Genomic DNA, 18,226 nt, shown 5'->3' with positions numbered 1-18,226 from the left:
ACAAAACAATCAAATGAAAATAAATAGACAAGCTTAACTCAAGCTTTAAAAGAAGAGTTCAAAATAACTCAAGCTTTAAAAGAACAGTTCAAAACAAGCCAAGCTCAAACTCTCGTAACCATAGGTTTTGAGAGTAAAATAGATAATGAACACGCGCCCTCGTGCTGTCGATTCTGGACATGGTTATAAACAGTTTTTATGCTTAGAAACAAAGCTCGTGTGGTTTGAGCGACTAATGCGAGCTAATACTAGTTAGCATTAAAGAACAGATGTTACAAAACAAAAATAGTTATGCAAAATAAGCATTTCATAAGTTCACATGTCAGCTTCCCAAAAAAATGAGAGGCAAAGTGTACATATCTCTCTCACCAAACAACCAAAATGTCAAAGTAACACAAGAAAACAAAACAAAACAAAACAAAGCAAAAACTGTAGGAAACATAGCAGAAACCTAGTAGAAACCTTCAAATAACCAAACACCATGATTCTAGCATATGGTTCTTTAATATGAAAGCTAACAATAACTCCACATTCCAATCCAAACAAGCAACAACTTCCAGAAATTACTTGGGACCGATATCCTTAAGAGCGCAGATCTGCTCCTCTCCCATGGCAGACATGACCGTCACAACAAGGTCCTTTCCTTCAGCAAAACCATCCTTAATCTGCATACATATGGTACACTATAGTTACAATATGCGTTATACGAAACATGGCGATTTACTTATTAGCGTGATTATCGGTACAGACCTGTGTAAGCAGAGTGTCATCGGTTGGAAGCTTGAGGTCATCCTTGGTACCACCGCTCTCAGTCAACAAACTCACCTATACAAACATTAAGCAAAATATCACTATATGCAAACTTACATAGAAATTTAAAGAAAGTGACAATACCAAAAGATACTATAGGACACTTACAAATCCATCCTCGGAAATATCAATGAGCTGATAATCGGTACGGTTAACATGTGGAACCTGCAATTAACAAGAATAACATAAGAAAAATATATAATTTTTAATAAAGAAATGAAAATGATTTTTGATGTATAAAAAACATACATCACAATTGTGGGAAGATGGAACGATATCTTCAAGTTTCTTTCCATTGAAGATATCGATTGCAACAAAGTGGCATTTAGCATGACCGTGCTTGCCAGTCTTAGAAGTAGAAACTTCAACAACCTGCAAAAAAAATAATATTATATTATTACAGTTAACACATGTAAGTATTTAAATTAACACTAATTCACGTTATAAACACAAACTACAATAACAGAATTTGCTTTCATTTTCAATAATTGGTCCATATAAAGAGGTGAAATTCAATCAGAATACTGTTTCTGGTAATTAAAAAAAAAGCCACCGATACATGGTGACAATAAACTTCAAATTTCTATCAGATTAAAGAACAAGTGGCACAGATGGATGATCATTAATCTATACATTTTCCAGAATGTCAAACTTAAACCAGAAAATCTTCACAAACAAGCCGAGCCACTCGAGACCAGCCGTTAGAAGCTCACCTCGAAACAAACTTAAACAAGCTCGAGCCTAAACAAGCTTTTTATATATATAATTTCCTTCATTTTTATTTAATATATTTTCATAATAATTATTATACACAAATATATGATAAAATAACTAATTAATATATACTCTATTATAATGATAAATTGGAATTATAAGTAACTTGTAAATAACTATATAAATATATAAATGAAATAACTAAATAACTAATAATCAATAAACAAGCCAAGCTCAAGCGAAGCCAACCTCGAGCTTTAGAAATACAACTCTAAACAAGCTGAGTTTGAGCCTAAACAAGCTAAGGCTCAACTCATTTCAACCTCTAAACAAGACCACAAACTAGAAGTGCAAACGAGCTGAGCCGCTCACAAAGCAATTCAAGATCAGATGGATGAAAAGCACAAAACAAAACAAGCCAAGCCTCAAATAAAGCTTGCCTAGTTATATCAATCTGGAGCTCAAGCATTGTATGGAAAATTGTTTAGGCACGTGGAGCCTTAACCAGCCTTGCGACCTTTTAAAGTTCAACTCTTTTAAACTTCTATGTATTAGTTTCACACAACATAGTCTTTTCAAGCCAAGCTTTAGCTCATTTAAGGTTCTGCATACGAGCTCAGGTCGACCTTAAGCTCGTTTGATTTTTCTCACAATATATACAAATACATAAAATTGTATATAAAGAAATTAATAAACAATAAATAAAAATAAAGAGAAAACTACAAAAAAAAAATCAAATTTGACCAATTTTTTTCAAAAACAGACACTAAAATTTAGTCTCCAACCTCAAAAGACATGCGCATTGATCCAATCAGTATTCACCACATACTTCAATACGGCTACAAATATGGAAGGCGGTTAAGCCTTAGCCGTCACTCTTTGGACTTTGAAAATCATTAAAAACAACCTCAAAACAAATCAGAAACTGCCACACGTCAAAAGCAGGCTAAATATAACCTACAAATTTTAGTTGCCTCGTTGTAGGCTAAAAAACATCAGCTAAGCCAAAATCTCCTTTTTAACCGCTAAAAAAAGAAAAGGCGGCTAAAAAAGAGAAGGTGGTTTAGCCGACGTTCTCTTTTAGCCCACATCGATGCGGCTAAGGCTTGTAGGCTAAATTCAGCAGGATTTGAACACGTGGCCGTTTCTGATTGGTCAGTGGTTACTTTTTGTGATTGTCAGTGCTGAAAAAGTGGTGGCTAAGCTTTCATACTTTTAGCCATCTTGTAGTGTGTGGTCAAAGCCTGATTGACTCAATTAGAATTCCTATTGAAGTTGGAGGGTAAATTTTTGAAAAAATATTAGTCAAACTAGATTACTTATGCAAGTTTTCCAAAATTAAACAAGCCAAGCTCAAACTTTGGCTCGTTTAAGGTTCTGAATACGAGCTCCAGCCGATCTTTAGCTCATCTGGTTTCTCTCTCTCTCTCTCTCTCTCTCTCTCTCTCTATATATATATATATATATATAATTGTATATAAAGAAATTAATAATTAACAAAATGCTAACAAGCCGAGCTCAAGCTTTGGCTTGTTTAAGGTTCTGAATACGAACTCCAGCCGATCTTTAGCTAGTCTAGTTTTTCACAATATATATACAAATATATAAACCTGTATATAAAGTTATTAATAATCAATAAAAAACTAACAGGCCAAGCTCAAGCTCTAGAAAAGAAGCTATTTAGTTTTTCTCATAAAAAAAAATTAAAAATAACTAAAAGTGTATTTAAATAAATTAATTAATAAAACAATAAACAAGCCGAGCTCGAGCTCGAGCTTTAAAACATAACAAACTCAAAGCTTTAGAAAAATATCTCGAAACAAGCCAAACTCAAGCCTAATCATAACAAACACTAAACAAGTGAACATATCAACATTTCAATCCATATAACCTTATAACAATAACCTAATAATAATAATAATAATAATAATAATAATCCATAACATTAACATCAACTAAATCAGATCTATAATTATAATATTAAATATTAAAATATTAAATCAGTACCTTACAAGCACGATTCTTAATAACGATATAACCGTTCTTCCTGATGGTACCGGCTTGCTGCGGGAACGTTTTCGATGCTCCGGCATCGGCCTTCGACTCGAACTGGTGCTCTTCGTCAGACATGATTATTATTATTATTGATATTGACGAAGAAGATGATTGATTGATTGAAGGAGTGTGAAGAATTGGGGATTTAGGGTTTTTAATGGCAGCCGTACAAACAGATTGGTGAGATTGGATTGTGGCCGTTGGATTGAAGAGATTGGGGTTTGGTGGTTATTATTATATCCTTTGTGTATTGTTTGGTTGACATATTACATCCTCAATGTTTTGGGTTGTGAATAGGTATGTAAATGAACCGAATTTTCGGTGAACTGTTTATGAATCGTTCGGCTAAAGTTTGTTTATTTATTAAACGAATGGAGATGAACAAAAATTTTGTGTTTGGTTATTTATGTTTGTTTGTTTTTGTCTATTTATGTTCGTTTATGTATTAACAGAAAATAATTAAATACTATTTAAATGAGTAATCTACTTAAAGATCATAGTAAACTGTGGTATTCGTTCCTGTGTTTTTTCAAATATGCGGTTTTAGTCCAGTGGTTTCTAATTTGCGATTTTCGATTTTCGTCCATGTGGTATCATTTCACTTGCAATCAAACCTGAATTCACTAACCCCGTTAAGTCTGGTCGTTAAACTCATTGGTGTAAGAAGCATTTTTGTCATTTTTCTCCCAAAATAAACCCCAATAATAATCCGCAAGCTCACTCACGTGATGGGCTGGGATGTATATGGGGAAAAAGGACAAAACAGTCCCTCACACCTATGAGTTTAACAATAAGACTTAACGAGGTTAGTGAATTCGGGTTTAACTGCAAGTGAAATGAAACCACAGGGACGGAAATCGCAAATTTGAAACTATTAGACTAAAACCGCAGATTTTGACAAACCACGTGGACGAAAACCGAACTGTTCGTTTAGATTTTAAACAAAAGAACATGAACATGTTCATTTTTTTAAATAAACTAACATGAACACAATATATTTGTTCGGTTAAGTGTTCGCATTCATGTTTGTTTAAAATTAAATGAACAAACACGAATTTGTCCATCTTTGTGTTCGTTCGGTTCGCTTATGACCTAGTTGTCAAGGAATATTGTCAATGCCAAAATTATTGTTTTTTTATATAAGTTTGGTGATTTAAGCGGTATGAAGTTTATAATTCAAACATTATGAGAGTTATATAAACTTTATAAACATTATGTATTGTGAAAAAAAAAAGCATGTTTGATGCGTAGGAAAAAAATGGTAAAAAGTATATCAAGGTTTACATACTTTGAAACATTTCTAATGATACTTGAACATAAAGTAGATGTCTAAAGTGGTTTTGTGCATTTTTTTATAACTATAAACGTTAGAATCAATACCGTCATGGTTTATATTCTAGTCACCGTTTTCATAAACGGACAAAACCATCGATTGGATTGGGACCGGCCATAAACGGCATGTTCGATTCAGTTATGCAAACATTGGTTGTACCTGTAGTCAATAGCAGCACTAGATATAGTTATCAATTTTATAGCAAAAGTTGTAAAAGTTCAACGGGTCGTGCACCGTAACTTATCGACGCCAAAGAACTGTAACTTAGTTTTTAGTAGGATCGTGTACAGATCATACCATCAAATCCAAAACATCTAACAAGCATTATCATGTCAAATATTTACAACTTATCTTATAAATTATAAAAATTCCAACCAGTTGATCAATCAATCATTCACTTGGAACATAAAAATCAAACTTCACATCCATCAAACCCGAACTCGCGCCATCATCTTTATCTTCGACATTCACAACCGTTCCCTCTTCGTCCTCTTCTTGATACTCGGCTTTCACCCGTCTCACGGGCACAGTAACCGAGTAAACCGTCCCAAGCGCAGGGTCCGTCGACACGTTGAGCTGGACTTTATCTTGCGACTCAATCACCACAAAATCCGAAAGCGCGTCGACTATATTTCCAACTATCTTCTGCTTCGCCTCGTCACTGACCGCACACCGATCAGAAAACAAAATCATTTTCAACCGTTGTTTAGCGACACTCGCGTTTGAGTTCTTGATCATTGATGAAGACGGGAATACTACCTTCCATGCTAAAGTTAACCGCTCGAAGAAGTTCATGTTTATCGTGTTTATTAAGAAGCTTTCGGCGTCTTGGTTGATTGAGGTTTTGGAAAAATCATAGTCGCTAAATATCCCGAGAGGTCGTTTAGCGTGGCACCGTGTGCTCGATACACGTGATATTGAAGTTGACCGTTTATGCGTGTTTTTAGAAACACTCGATCTGCGGGTTAGAAAACTAACTGAATCCACCTGTATTCAAGAAATATGATCAGTAAACATACATGAACACTCTGTTAAAATGTATTGAAATGCTATTTTTTTAATTAGCTTTAATGAATATCAAATTCAAATATACACAGAAACATTAGGACCATAAGCTATGTCAACAAACATGAATTAAATCAGAACATAGGTGCTCGCGCCCCGGGGCGCGAGCGGATGGGCTCACGCGCCCCCTCTCGCACTCCACACCCCTCAGCCTTAGAAAAAAAAAAAGAAAAGAAAAACTTGTTGCCATCAAAGATGATGGTATCCATAGGTGGGACCAGTCTTTAAAATAATATGAGGGGAAAAGCATGGAGCCACGTGTCAGAACATATACAGATAATAAGGCAATGATTATTTACACATTTTTTTTGAATATTCACACACCCTCTTAACACACATCTTATCTCTACATACACCCTTATAAAAGTGTATGAATAACACATCCCAATAATAATATACCTTTAAATAGTACCCTCACACACAAATTATAGACTCTTTGTTTGTGACAGAGTATCAATCCATCCATCAATCAAATGTGGACAAGTACAAAACCTTTTGTAATTATCACCAACTTCCAGGCTAATCCTTATATATGTTTGGTTAAACTAGCAAGAACCACTTAAAACTTAAAACGTGATATATATTAACTTGAACGTTGTGGGTTAATTAGTAGGGGTATTCTTCGGGTTTTTTTGTCGGTTTCGGATTTTTCGGGTCGGGTTTTTCGGGTTTTATGAGTGGAAATATAATCCGAAAACCAAACCATTCTAGTTTCGGGTTTTATGGTTTTCGGGTTTATTGGGTCGTATTAGATCGGGTCGGTTTGATTCGGGTTTCGGGTTAAGTGAATGTTGTGAAAGGGTTGAAATGATTTACAAAAAGGTGGGTATTTTTGTCATCATAGTGTACAATGGCACTTAAATAGTATTATTATACACCACCTCGTATATGAACATATTAGCATTTAACAATAATTAAATCAAACATTAAGAAGAAATACGAGTAATCGTTTAAATGTAAAAAAACACCAAAATCTCAATCCGTAACAAACAATTGTTATATAGAAATACCATGTCTCAAACCAATTGATGTTACTTCTTTAACTAATTTCAATTGATTTTAATTAAATAGTATACCAACAAGAAACACATGAATGCTCTAGTTTTAATGGATTCAATTCAACAAGAAATAACCATACTGTTGAGTTGGAATTTAGAGAAACCGCATTCGTTCAAATATAATCAACTAATTTCAATTAAACATTGATCGAGCATACCTTTTGCAAACTCTTTGATTGGAACTTTGAAGTTGTATTGTCTGATGAAGAAACAGAGTGTGCCGTATGCATATATTATTATTCTCTTTTGAATTGTATTGTATGTATAATAGGTAAAAATTCAAACCTATAAAATTTTGGCATTTTAAATCGCTACCTTCTCGGGTTTTTCGGGTTAACCCGAATTGAGGAAATCCTATCCAAAACCCGACCCGAACTATTGCAATCGGGTTCGGGTTACGTGGTATCTCGGGTTCGGGTTATGCGGTTTGGATGTGTCTTCGGGTCGGGTCTATTCGGGTCGGGTTCGGTTCTCGGGTTCGGGTGAAAATTGACAGGCCTATTAATTAGTCATAACTAGCTGGTTATGATAATAGAGAAAATAAGGAAAAAAGAGTAAACTGTGGTTTTTGTTCTTGTATTTTGTTTAAATTTACGGTTTTAGTCCAATAGTTTTAAATTTGTGATTTTTATCCATGTTTCATTTAACTTGCAATTAAGCCCGAATTCACTAACCCCGTTAAGTTTGGTCGTTAAACCATTAGCGTGCCCCTCACATGAGGGGCAAATTTGTCCCCTTTCTCCCCAAATACAACCCAGCCCCTCATATGAGGGGACTTACGAATTAAGATTGATGTTTATTTTGGGATAAAAAAGGCAATACTGCCCCTGACGTGAGAGGCACGCTGATGGGTTTAATAACCAAACTTAACGGGGTTAGTGAATTCAGGTTTCATTACAAGTAATTGAAACCACATGAATGAAAATCACAAATTTATACTATTGAATTAAAAACGTAAATTTGGATAAACCACATGGACGAAAACCGCAGTTTACTCTAAAGTAAAACAAAAGTTTAGTTAATTGTTAGTGAATGGCCCCACAATTAAATTGAACGATAATTAAATTAGTTAGACATATATTACTTACGCCATAAAAATGAATATGAAACTTAAGAAAAAAAAATCAATGTTCATACCTACTTTTGAAAATAATATATACAGTAATGTGTTTGGTCAGTCATGGTATATTTTGTAGTGATGATATTGCAAAAAAATTCCAATGTAAGTTTTCAACAAGATATTAGTCACATTTCTTATCGTATATTTTATTGCGAAATGTGTTATGGATAGGAAAATTCACGATATGAATCTAATATATAGTTCATGATCGTATGAATTTAGCCTAATCATGTTTAGATTAATTTTGAGGTTCAAGCCAAGCACGCTTGTTAAAATAGTTTGCGTTCGGTAGACCTTCGATTTTAACCTTTTTAATTATACACTTATTTTTTTAAAATGTGTATTATGTCATAACTTAAACTAATTAAATACTTTATACTAAAATTTAAAATAAAAAATACATGTATAAGTTTATTGTTTAAATGTAATTATTTTACATTTTTATGTACATTTGTACTTTTTGTAATAAAATATAGCCTTGGAGTATTGATACGAAAAGAAGTAAAATAAAATTTTATTTTGTTAACCAACAAAAGCTATGACAAACTGAAAAAAAAAATTTTCTTACTCTTTCAGACACTCATCACGACTTGACTCAAATTTTCGGGACGAAAATTCTTTAACATGGAATGATGTGACAATCGTCAATTTCAGGTTAACTCCGTTAACTCAACTCCGTCAATTCAAACTTAAGATCACTAAATCTACAACGCACACTTCATTACATTTAAACTAGGATTTAAATAACGCTTAACACTTACTACATGTGTAGTCTTTCGGGATTTGCACCGAAACGCAAACGAGTTGACGCAAACGATTGATGAATAAACGAAAAACGTCAAAACAATAATTATGGGATAATTATGTGTTAACATATGTGTTACTTGATTATATGGTGTGTAATGCTAGACAAGAAACAATAACTAAGTTAGTTAAGTTAGAAAAACAACAATTGGAAGTGGAGGGACTTGAGTGTAACTTGTATGTCTATAAATATAACCTTAATAACTTAACCCTAACTCCTTATTATTAACCTCAAGTCCGATCGGCCTCCTTCCCTTGTGAACCCTTGGCTGCCGTCCACTCTATACACACATTCAACCATCAAATCAAGTGTTTGATTGAAGAACTAGGTGCTAGGAAGGTATAATTGATCATACTTTACATTCTTGTTGCTTGATTTTGATGTTTGTTGGGTTAACCACAAACCCTAGGCTGCCGATTTTGAGTATGTACATAGCTAACATGATTGTTGTTGAATCAATGATGATTGATAACTAGTATTGATGTTGTTACATGTTGATTGTTGTGTCTATGATTTGAGTTCAAACAAAAACCCTAATCTTGTATGTAATGTGAAATTGATGTGCATGGATGGTGTTTATGGAGTCTAGAGGGTTATATGGATGCATGATAGTTCATAGATTGTTATTATGTTGAGTTTGGATGCAAACAGATTCTGGACAGAATGTGTATACGATGTTTAAGTGACTGTAACGAAGTGTAAACGTGAAATTTGGTTGAGATTGTGGGTACTGCAGTAAACTAGGTTGAGTCTAGTTTCTATAAAGTATAAGTTTGTAATTTTTGGACAAGTAGAAGTTAACTTTTATGATTTTACAAAAACGTTGTGCAAAGCTGAGCTGTTAGACCTGCTGTTAGGTTATGTTGTAAATGTTATATCTCATGAACTACGAGACCAATTGGGTTGGTTCTACTTCTGGAAGTTGACTCATTGAGTTAGGAACCAAACCCAAGTGGTCTTGCATTTATTGGATTTTTCGTTTAACGGTAATTGCAAATAACATTCTGTTGTGCATGAATCTGACTGTTATGAGTTTGCTGTAATGATTTGATGATTGTGAGAAAACTATGAGGAATAAAAATGTAATAAAATATGTTCTGGAAACCTGAGACATATGTGCTTCTGTGATGATTTTTGGTAAATTAATTGAGACGCTATGATCGGTGAAATAGTACAATCTTTCTAGTAGGATTTCTGTCTCGGTGAAACTAGCTGCTGAGTTTTGTGAAAATGCATGAAATATGATACTTGCTAATTTATTATCGTGTTATGACCAAATTGCCCTTGAGGGGAATGATTGCAAGATAATTGTCGTGTTTTGACTAAAATGCCCTTGCGGGGAATAACTGCTAATTGATTGTCATAATTTGACCAAAATGCCCTTATGGGGAATAATGGCTAGTTAATTGTTATTTGTTGACCAAAATGCCCTTACGGGGAAAAATTGCTAGTAATGTACGTTATGAATACATGACACGTATATGATTTCTTACACATGTGATGTGTCACAAAAACACTTGTTAAAGTCACACACGATTCACGAACGAAACACGAAACATGTTATGTGCATAGGTATTATGTGCCGGGTCTAGAGACTCGATAATATTCCGACACTTAGAAAAATCTCTTTGTTGTTTTAGAACGTTAGAGAGAGTTTTTCGGTGACGCGCATCTTGGTGATTTATTTTGGGAAATTCTTCGCAAACAGTGAGTTTCACTTTCCCCTCTTTAAACTGTTTTCAAACGCTTTTCACTTGGGGGAGATAACATACTCCACAACGCATTTGAGATTTTGTTATAAATTATATATCACTTGTAAAGGCTAAGTGGCAAACGAAATATTTGAAGTCCTACACATCGAACCGGTTAATATTTAGAATAGCGAGTCACTGTTGAGTAGTACTACTGGGTTTGACAAACCCCACCCAACGCTAAACTCGACTGGAGGTCGAGCGGGTGTAATTTTGGCTAACACGTACCATGGTCTGGAGGACCTGGTGACAAGGCACTTACTAAACGAGTCAGCTTCGGTGTCGAACACTTAGTAATACTTGTTGTATAGATTAGCTACCTATCGATATATAATTTGACATAACACTATCTGGTAACGCAAAACGCCGTAACGTTGTTACGCAAAACGCTTAACGCAAAACGCCGTAACGTGGTTACGCAAAACGCTAAAACGATTTATTTTATATAACTTGTGAACTCACCAACCTTGTGTTGACACTTTTAGTATGTTATTCTCAGGTAGCCGAGGCGGGCGCGCGGTTTAGGAACATGCATTGATTGAAAACGCTTTTGTCCTGCAAACTTATTTTTAACGATTATCTTTGGTTTTAAGTCGTCCTGCGTGACGCAACTTTTGATTAAAGGTTTTTACGCTTCCGCATTTAATTACTCGTAAACGTTTTCATGGTTTTGAAACTTTATTTTATGGTTTGATTATAACTGATGATTCCGATCCTGCCAGTTCACACCCTCTGACGGTAAAACTCCGTTAGTGAATTTTGAGGGTGTGACAAAAGCTCTTGTCATTATCAAGCTACATGTATGGCATGATTTTTAAATTTATATCGTGTTTGAATTCACATCAAATTTCCAGGTTTGTATCGGGTTTAACCTTGATAACCTATAAATACAACCGTTTAACATTCGTAATATTGTCTTATACACAGTCTTTTTAGTAATTATTTTATGACGTATGTGAGGTTTATAATTCCCTTTTTATAAATAAAAATGTGATTTGGACAGTGTGAAAAATATGCATGCAATTATGCATAACGGATGTGTATATTAATAGCATTCACCTCTTTTTGTAATATTTTAAGATGTTTCTGAGGTTTAACATTCTCTATTTTTTTATTTAACGACGAATCTTTTATGCCATCCGAGAATAGTGATGAACGGATACTGGTATCGGTACATGTATTGATTTTCTTAAATTTTTGGTACCGGTATTAAATGTAAAATTTGAAAAATACCAGTACAATACTGGATACTCAAAACTTAATACCGACTTTGTACTGTTGGTATCAAATCAGTATGCTTATCCGTTTTGCTCATCTCTATCTAGGAGATTTATACACATGACCTTTCAACCTTTTGGTGATTTAATTTTAAAGCTTTTGCCTTTACTAATTAACCACCAATCCCATTATTCGCCTCTTATTGATAGATTTATATTTTAAATACTTGAATAATGGTTAAATACTTTAAATTGTATCCATCTTTTGTATCTTCATTGCTTGGGATGAGATTTTTCCCGAATACTCGTACGCATCCGTATCACCCATAACAATTTGATTTAGTAAGGGTATCAGCACTCGTTTTATTTTATTTTTGTTTTTGTACTTGTTTGAAATATGCAGATGTTTTATTTTTATTGCGATTCTCAACGTTTAATATCTAAAATAAATCCTACACACGTATTATGTTCGGTATTATGTTACATTTTGTTCGAATTTGATATTATGGTTTACTTTGGTATTATGGTTTATTGGTTTTATTTTTGCTTTTGGTTTTATGTTTGGTTGTGGCATTAATAATGTTGGTACCCGTACCAATTTAGCCATCATGTACCTGTCATGTACTAGTAGGATAACCAATTCAACTTATTTGTTACTCGTACCGGTACAAGTACCAAGATCGTTGGAAATTTGGAGAAATAAAAGCGGTATATAAGCGAGTACTGTATCGAAATACACGTACAATACCAATAAATTCAGTACGCTCGGTACTCGTTTTTATTGATTTTTGACACGGTTATAATAATGTACGAATACAGATACTGTACCGATCTCATCCCTATTCAGTACCAATCGTCAAAAATGTTGTTAAAAATAGCATGTTTTACAAAAATAATAACTTTTATTTTCACATTATGTGTTTAATAAACAATTAATAGTCAAATATTCTTTTAATCATAGAATAAATTTAAATATTACTAGATTAAAGAGAAAGACGATGCTTTGTGCAATAAAAAAATGTGCCATGGAATATGATTCATGAATACATGCATAATGTTATATATGGTATTAAATTAACGCTGGAAGTGGGCCTAGACACAATAAACTAAAACCCTCATAAAAAACTAATCCTATGCGATTTTATAATTAAAATAACTATTAAAAATAATTAAAATAGCGTAATTTTTTTTGAACAAGAATTTGATAATTTCAAACCCTCAACCTTCCGAATGTTTTTTAAAGTTTCCTATAGACGTAAAATTTAATATTTTTTTTAATAATTTATATTTGATCAAAAGTCTAAACATGCAAATTTACTTAATTTTTGTTATATTTTGATGTAAGTTTTAATGAAAACATAAATATAAAGTACTTTACGATGAATACAATTTAGTTTAAGAAATAATATATGTTAAAATCTAGAGAAAAAAAGGATACAACTTTTTATATAAATTAGGTTGTAAATACCTGTATTGAACGGAAATTACAAAAAAAACATTAAACATCTAGTAATAAAGATTTAGCAATTAAAGGATATTTTGATATAAAAATATGATTAAAATACATAAAAATTATAATACGAGACGTAATAAGTTTACTTACTAATTAGTAATTAGGTATATATTTTTAAATCACAATTATTAAAGAAAAATAAATTATGATCGAACTTTTTTAAAGACATAAAGTTAGTGAGTTTATAGAGAATGGATACGAGGTTTGGAACTAGCGTTACTTTTTTTTAACAATTTTTTTTCATCTTTCGCTCAATGTCTTAAGTGAGACTAGAACCCACAATCTTTTAGTGGTAAACATACATCTTTACGGCTTTACCACTAGACCAAATCAGTAGTTGTTGTTGAAACCGGTGTTACTATTACCATATTTTTAAACAAGAAAGAAAAATTACATACTTTTATTTTATTTTTTTAAACCCCACACGTTAAGAAAATCTCCCTATGTCAAAAAGAAAGTTTCGAGATATCATATTTCATGTGTATAGGAGATTCACACGCATAATATGGTATTTTATTTTATTTATTTTTTAACATTTAATTAAATCACTCACAAGTTACTGACTCATTAAGTGATTTGATCATCTTTATTCCATCATGAGTGAGATGGAAAAGAAGTTTTTAAAAGTTTTCAAATATTGAAAAAGAAGTTTTTAAAATATTGAAAAAGAAAGTTTTCAAATATTAAATCACTCACAACCCTTAACTACCTTTTCAAATATTGAAAAAGAAGTTTTTAAAAGTTTTACCTCAACGGCTTAAATAAATCATTGACGCATAATAAAGTATGCAATATGGTTTATAAAATAAAAGTGAGATAATAACACAAACAAAATATAATATCCCACCTTAAAAAAAGAGAATGTACCCATGATGGACCCTCTGCCTAAACATATTAGCCAATTAAGGGGCAACATTGAGATATAATTAATGATTAATTAATACATGTAAACTATAGCTTAGCTTCAGGAGGTTATTTGTCAAACCTGCCTTAATGGTTGCTTATTGTTGCAATAGATCTGGATTAAAAAGCAATCAATATTACAGGCCATTTTTGAATGACAATGTAATGTTTTTACACTTAATAAATTATATTTTGTGAGTAGGTGATATCACATATATTGGTTGATGAAAAAACTAATTCTTCTTAAATATCTTGAATAATATATTTTTGTAGGTATGCATTTATAAAACATTAAAGAGTATTAAATGATGTGTGAAAAAACGTTTGTACGGATAAACAAGGTATCTTAGAATATGGATGACAATGAAACTCGAAATTATAAGAATTCAGGTATAGGGTCGGGTAATTGTGATAGGGTATGAAATTACTTTATTTTCTTGGGTATGGTACAGATGTGAGGTTTGGAGATATACTTGTTTACGCGACTCGATTGCTCGATAACATATACCCGTTTACCCGATTATATACCCCAACATTTTCTATTATTTATAAGTATATACGTCATACGGAGTATAATATTATTGAGTGTATTTGTAGCTCCTACCAACACGATTTATTTTAAAGGTATATGGTATATAATTTACCCTACTTATTAATGTATATACGACACACACCCACACACACCCAATTTGTTTAAGTATATACTATATATAACTACCTAAAGCCATGGTAAATCCGATGTCCGACGGGTAAGTATTATCAGTTAGATATCTAATGGATTTTAGGCCGGGTATGCCAATCTTTTATAATCAGGTATGGAGCTAAGGCTATCTAAACACGGCTCAAATCTGACCCATTACCAATCATAATTTAGACTAAATGGTTAGGTATTGTATTAAAAATATATATTTATTTATTTTATTTATAGCGTATTAACGGTCTTGAATGACAATATTACCCTTGAATTGAAAATGAGCATTTTATAACTATTTTAGATAAAATTTCTGAAGATACGTTTAAAATGTATGTATTCACAAATGACATTAAATTTTAAATTAAAATACTAAACATTAATTGTAAATATTATTAGAACATAATCATTAAGTATATAATATAAATGATTTTCAAGTATGGCTTTGTAAAAAATAAATAAATCACGACACTCTATTAACCCATGTAGCATGAAATGACTTGAGTAACATCTTATTATAAACATCCAATCTTTATTTATTTATTTATTTATTTATTTATTTATTTATTTTTGACGATCTTAAATAATTGGCTAAGTAATTGATTTACAAATGCGTTAACGGGTTCTAAATAAGTTGATATATTGAACTTATAATTTAGAGTTACTTTCATGTCCTATAACTAGAAACGCCACCATTGTGTCAATTGGCCAACCGTGTGTTCTTTATTTCAAAGATCACTTTACGTCTAATCAGGTTATTGATTTTTGTATGTAGACAAAATACTTTAATACAAAAGTGTAACATAGTTACATAGATTGTTCAAAATAACTACTCGCGACATCTGGAAATAAGAAACCTACAAAACCATGATAAAAATATTAGGTTATAGCATATGCAAGCGGTGAAATCAGATGATGACGTCCATGATGTGGTCCGATGAAGGTAATTGTTTGGACCACCTTCCACACCAAATGTCTATAGGACAACTTTGGTTTTGTTTTTCTTATAATCCATGTGATTTTTTTGTCTTTTAAAGTTCTCTGAGTCTTAAAGACTGACACTGTTTTTTTTAATCACTCTGCGTTATATGATGTTATCACTACACAAGTAAAAAAATGGGCGTTAGCATTGACACAGTGTTGATATTTAAAATCGTCATTAATTAGATCTCAGAAATGATTGCTTTAGGTAAGCAAATTAGAGATTAAGACACTCATCGGTAACTTGATCTTGTGAAAAAGATGTGTATCTTAAAAACAAATAGTTGGGGTATCTAGTCTTACTTGAGACATTGGGTGGAAGGCGGAATAAAAAAAGTAGTTAAAAAAATGATTAAGACACTCACAACAAATGAACTCTTTATCTTTAGTTCAATTAATAAACTAGATATTTAGACTATGTATAGTGAAGGGCTATATAATATGGGGATTTTTGACAGGTGGTCAGAGGGGGGGGGGGGGATATGCAACCAAGGGGGACAGTGTTGTAGCCCACAAATCGGCCCACCCTAATACTTGATCGCCATGTCAACATCTCCATCACACAAGCTGGAGACAAAGGTATGTCATCCCCACTTATCGCCCGAATATGGGGGGGGGGGGGGGGGGCTCTCGCCCTTTGTCGCCCAAAACCCTTATGTAAGGCCCCGTTACCGGTAAGCCTACTTTCGTGTTGGATTTACTCATAAACACAGTTCTAAATATCAGAGTTAATTAAAACATTTACGCGGAATATAAAACTTTCATAAAACATTACAATATTTCATAACTTGTCTCAAAACATCCTTTGTCTTTCACATTAAAACATTAAAATTAAAACATCGTAAGTCTTCAGATGCCAGGCTCTTATTCTTCTGCCATGTGTCCCCGCTCAAGCCAGCTGTCTCATCCTACTCACCTGCGTGCATACTAAAAGTCAGCTACGCTGAGTGAGTTCTAGTTAATCACATAATCATACAATACATTCTTTACACTTCATACTTAACCTCTTAACTTTCTTTCATACACACTTAAGTGCTTTTACTTTCATTTTTACCTTCATACTTTCTTTACATACATAATCATACGTTTTAAAGAGCCTTTCGCCCTATAACCTCACAAATATTATAAGGGTCTGGTCCCTAGTTTTCGAATATTAGAAGGGTTCGATTCCCTAACATCACAGATATTATAAGGGTCTGGTCCCTAACATCACAGATATTATAAGGGTCTGGTCCCTAGTTTCGAATATTAGAAGGGTTCGATTCCCTAACATCACAGATATTATAAGGGTCTGGTCCCTAACATCATAGATATTATAAGGGTCTGGTCCCTAACATCACAGATATTATAAGGGTCTGGTCCCTAGTTTTCGAATATTAGTAGGGTTCGATTCCCTCTTCGTTACCATACATCATTATTTCCTTTTCGTAACCATACAACCATACATCATACCTCGAGTATTATTAGGGCTCGGTACCCCTTTTCGTAACCATACGACCATACATCATTATTTCCTTCTTTTATTATCTCTATCACGTTCTTACGCATAAGCATTCATATTATACTTACCTTATACATAGCATTACAACCTGACAGTACGTGCAATATCCGAAGATCGTTCACGTACCATCAAGCAATCATTATTACATAACACATATATCACATAGGGCATACACTTATCACTTAGGATAAATGTATTAACAACACATCAAGTATGCACACAGCCCCGAAAACATAACAAGGAATGGGGCTAGAAACTCACCTGAACACGGTTACGTTCTCCGTTGATCGTAATCCCTTTCTTCAGTTGTGCACGGCTGACTGTATAACAAGTATACATATCAATTTAACTATCACTACTTATAATGTATTTCTATCTTTATATGACCCACAACGAACGGGGGTCCGGGGGCAGCGCCCCTGGCAGCGGGGTCTAGGGGCGGCAGCCCCTAGCAGGGTCCAAGGGGCAGAGCCCCTGGCTGGGGTCGAGCTGCCAGGTCAGCTTGGAAAAATTTTATTTCCATTAACTGTCTTAACACATTTTTCATTAGATTTTTAATTTATTTTCTAATCGAACTTGGCTTTAGGCGAAGTTAAACCTTAGGCGAACTTAGCTTTAGGCGAAATTAAACCTTAGGCGAACTTAGCTTTAGGCGAAGTTGTCATCAGGCGAACTTGGCTTTAGGCGAAGTTAAGCCTCAGGCGAACTT

General features: G+C 33.3%; 2 protein-coding genes across 2 annotated transcripts; both read right to left on the bottom strand.

The window, feature by feature from the left end:
- Positions 1 to 390: 390 nt before the first annotated feature.
- On the bottom strand, positions 391 to 3,729 carry LOC143614424 (eukaryotic translation initiation factor 5A-like). Its single transcript, XM_077087868.1, has 5 exons — positions 3,532 to 3,729; positions 1,060 to 1,182; positions 919 to 975; positions 751 to 825; positions 391 to 665 (listed from the first exon to the last, which is right to left on the bottom strand). Exons 1-5 carry the CDS (start codon positions 3,652 to 3,654, stop codon positions 564 to 566), a joined length of 480 nt encoding a protein of 159 aa, XP_076943983.1. The 5' UTR covers positions 3,655 to 3,729; the 3' UTR covers positions 391 to 563.
- A 1,554-nt stretch (positions 3,730 to 5,283) lies between these two features.
- Positions 5,284 to 5,924, bottom strand: LOC143614429 (cell division topological specificity factor homolog, chloroplastic-like). The gene has a single exon (XM_077087872.1). The coding sequence runs from the start codon at positions 5,705 to 5,707 to the stop codon at positions 5,303 to 5,305; it is 405 nt and encodes a 134-aa protein (XP_076943987.1). The 5' UTR covers positions 5,708 to 5,924; the 3' UTR covers positions 5,284 to 5,302.
- Positions 5,925 to 18,226: the final 12,302 nt, after the last annotated feature.

The sequence above is a fragment of the Bidens hawaiensis genome, unplaced genomic scaffold (genome assembly GCF_021521415.1).
Source record: "Bidens hawaiensis isolate Kalapana, Puna unplaced genomic scaffold, B.hawaiensis_p1.1 tig00040004_1, whole genome shotgun sequence".
NCBI lineage: Eukaryota > Viridiplantae > Streptophyta > Magnoliopsida > Asterales > Asteraceae > Bidens > Bidens hawaiensis.
The sequence above is the reverse complement of the archived record's forward strand: the minus strand, read 5'-3'. Positions and strand labels throughout refer to the sequence as shown.